The 2,415-nt window shown below is 36.2% G+C and overlaps 1 protein-coding gene across 1 annotated transcript; it reads right to left on the bottom strand.

The window, feature by feature from the left end:
* Positions 1-610: 610 nt before the first annotated feature.
* On the bottom strand, positions 611-1,956 carry LOC136245200 (uncharacterized). The gene is made up of 2 exons (XM_066036699.1): positions 1,238-1,956; positions 611-1,103 (listed from the first exon to the last, which is right to left on the bottom strand). The coding sequence occupies exons 1-2, from the start codon at positions 1,954-1,956 to the stop codon at positions 611-613; spliced, it is 1,212 nt and encodes a 403-aa protein (XP_065892771.1).
* Between the last annotated feature and the right edge of the window lie 459 nt (positions 1,957-2,415).

The raw sequence follows: 2,415 nt of genomic DNA, 5'->3' as shown, positions 1-2,415 counted from the left end.
ATATCAACTTCTATTGTGAAGCTAAAAATTCTGCAGTTACCTTAAAGAAAAACCATGCCTACTATCATCAAGTTCAACTACAGTTGTATGTTGGGTCAGATCTATACAAATGGTGTGACTTTTGTGTGTATACCACCAAAGGAATGTCAATAGAGCGAATTCTACCAGATTCAGCATGGCAATCTGACAGCATTTCAAAACTTGAGTCATTCTTTGACAATTATTTACTACCAGAAATTGTATGCCCTAAATACAAGCCTAACTATGTTATATAATGTTCACCCTGTATGTATGTACTGCAATAGAGTTAGGGTGATTTATTTGGGTATACACAGTGGGACATCCATTATTTGATCACAAATAAGTGGATTGGGGAATTGTATTCATTCACGCACAGAACTCTACTTTAATAGAACATACAATGGTTGTCAAAATACTCTAATAGAACAGTCAATCGTACTATGCATAATTGAGAGTTTAGACAATCGAAGACCTACTTTATGTATGTGTAATGGTGGATACCACCTGTAGTGGATAGCTACTTACCATTGTATGTTATTATGTATAATTTTTGTTTGATATATACATTTATTACTTACACAATGGTGGATTAAAGTTGGTGAGTACTGCAAACAAAAAACACTTGATTTGCTGTGTCTCTAAAAGATGCTGGAAGTGCCCTATCAAATATGTGAAATTTTTTTAATTGTTCCATGGCTCGTTCCACATGAATGCGCAATGAAGCAATTCGCCTAGTCTCAACCAGCTCTGAATTACTTAGCTGCTCCTTTCCTTTCATAAAGGGAGGAATGTTTAATTTGACCCCTATTAAAGCCAAATCTTCTGCAATATCAAAGCCCCTATCAGCCATAACACTATCATTGCTTTCCAACAGTTGCAACAAACCAGACTTTCTGGTGAGTTCCTTGTCTGAGATACTTCCAGGATAAAGATCTGACACAAATGTCACTGCTCCAGATGGTGATATTCCTATCAAACCCTTGTAAGTAGTATGGCTTTTATACTTGGAATATGTCAGTTGTTGTAATTCTATGATGGCAGGTTGTTCAACACCACAATAATTCTTGTGCAGGGATATTTCTCTTTAAAGGGTTTAGGCATATTAAGTGACACAAGCTCTTTTGGAGGCCAGAGTGGAATGTTTTTAAACTGAAAAAATAGAAAATTAATCCAGGTGTTGAAGATCCTGGAAACAGTAGGCTGTGATATACCAAACCGATTAGCTAAGTCTTGTTCAAATAGACCCAATTTTACACGTACTAACACAAGAAAAAATTCATTAAGTGGTGAAAGTGCTCGTGGTCTTCCTTTATTTGTCTTCTTATCATTCTCAGTAGATGTGCTACCCCAGTAGTTCAGTTTGTTAACACATGGACCCAAGAAATTAAAACAAACCATTAACATGTGTAATGACGAAAATCCAGTGTAGAAATTAACTTTACTGTTATCATCCTGAATATTCTCCAGCCGAAAAAATTGATTTTTGTGTAATGTTTGGCAAGCTTTCTCTGATTCTTGTAGTTTTCTGTTTGTTTCTGATAAGGTTTCCTCTAGTGTTTGAAGGTCTTGGCATGTTAGATCAGTGTTCACTCCAATGTCACTATATTTAACTTCTTTGGGTTTTACTGCATTCTTTTTTGTAATTAATGGGTGGTGAACAATTGGTCTGCGTGGTGGTGGTACTGTGACTCTGGTTGGTAATTCTGGTAACTTTAAAGTTGGATATTCATTCTTGTGCAAACGTCTTCTTTTTGCATTTTTAAAATGGTCACTGCAAATTCTGGTGGAAGTATTAATGGGTAAGTCAGATCTACCTATTTTATGTACCCATACTTTCAGCAGTTTTTTGTTGTGCAGTGGTAAACCAAAATAGCTGATGTTGGTTTCACGGGTTGACCTGTTGCTACACTCAGGAACAGCACAGGAATTAACCATAATTCGCTATAGGTATCCAGAAGCAGTAGTATGAACTATATCTTCACAAAAGTACTATGTCTTGCTACACAAGTTAAATGTTTAGTGTGAGCCACTACACAAGTGACTTGCCAACAAATTAGTCGCTATGCCACTTGCCAACAAATTAGTCAGCTGGTGTTCTGATTACAACCTTGTTCAAAACTGCTGTCCAGTACAAGCAAAACACTACTAACTCCACGAAAGCACTGTCAACTACACCTTGACAACAAAACACTAATTACGCGATTTAACACCCATGCCCTCTGTGCCGTATTTTCTAATTACGCATTTTTAATAAATGAATATGTGCCATTACTTTGATGATAATCAAATTAACTTAGCTAATGAAAGCACTTGTCCATGGTAATTTATAGGGTTAAAGACTGATATACTCTAATAGAGCAGTCAGAGAGAGTTGTCAAACATTTGCCTTCATTT

The sequence above is a fragment of the Dysidea avara genome, chromosome 15 (assembly GCF_963678975.1).
Source record: "Dysidea avara chromosome 15, odDysAvar1.4, whole genome shotgun sequence".
In the NCBI taxonomy this organism is placed as follows: Eukaryota; Metazoa; Porifera; class Demospongiae; order Dictyoceratida; family Dysideidae; genus Dysidea; species Dysidea avara.
Note: the sequence above shows the minus strand (reverse complement) of the source record. Positions and strands in the feature narration are given on the sequence as shown.

Excerpts from the sequence above, each read along its gene's own strand:
- LOC136245200 (XM_066036699.1), bottom strand. The coding sequence starts at position 1,956 with ATGGTTAATTCCTGTGCTGTTCCTGAGTGTAGCAACAGGTCAACCCGT. Across the intron at positions 1,104-1,237 it reads GAACAAGACTTAGCTAATCG|AGAAATATCCCTGCACAAGA; the intron begins GTTTGGTATATC and ends AACCCTTTAAAG.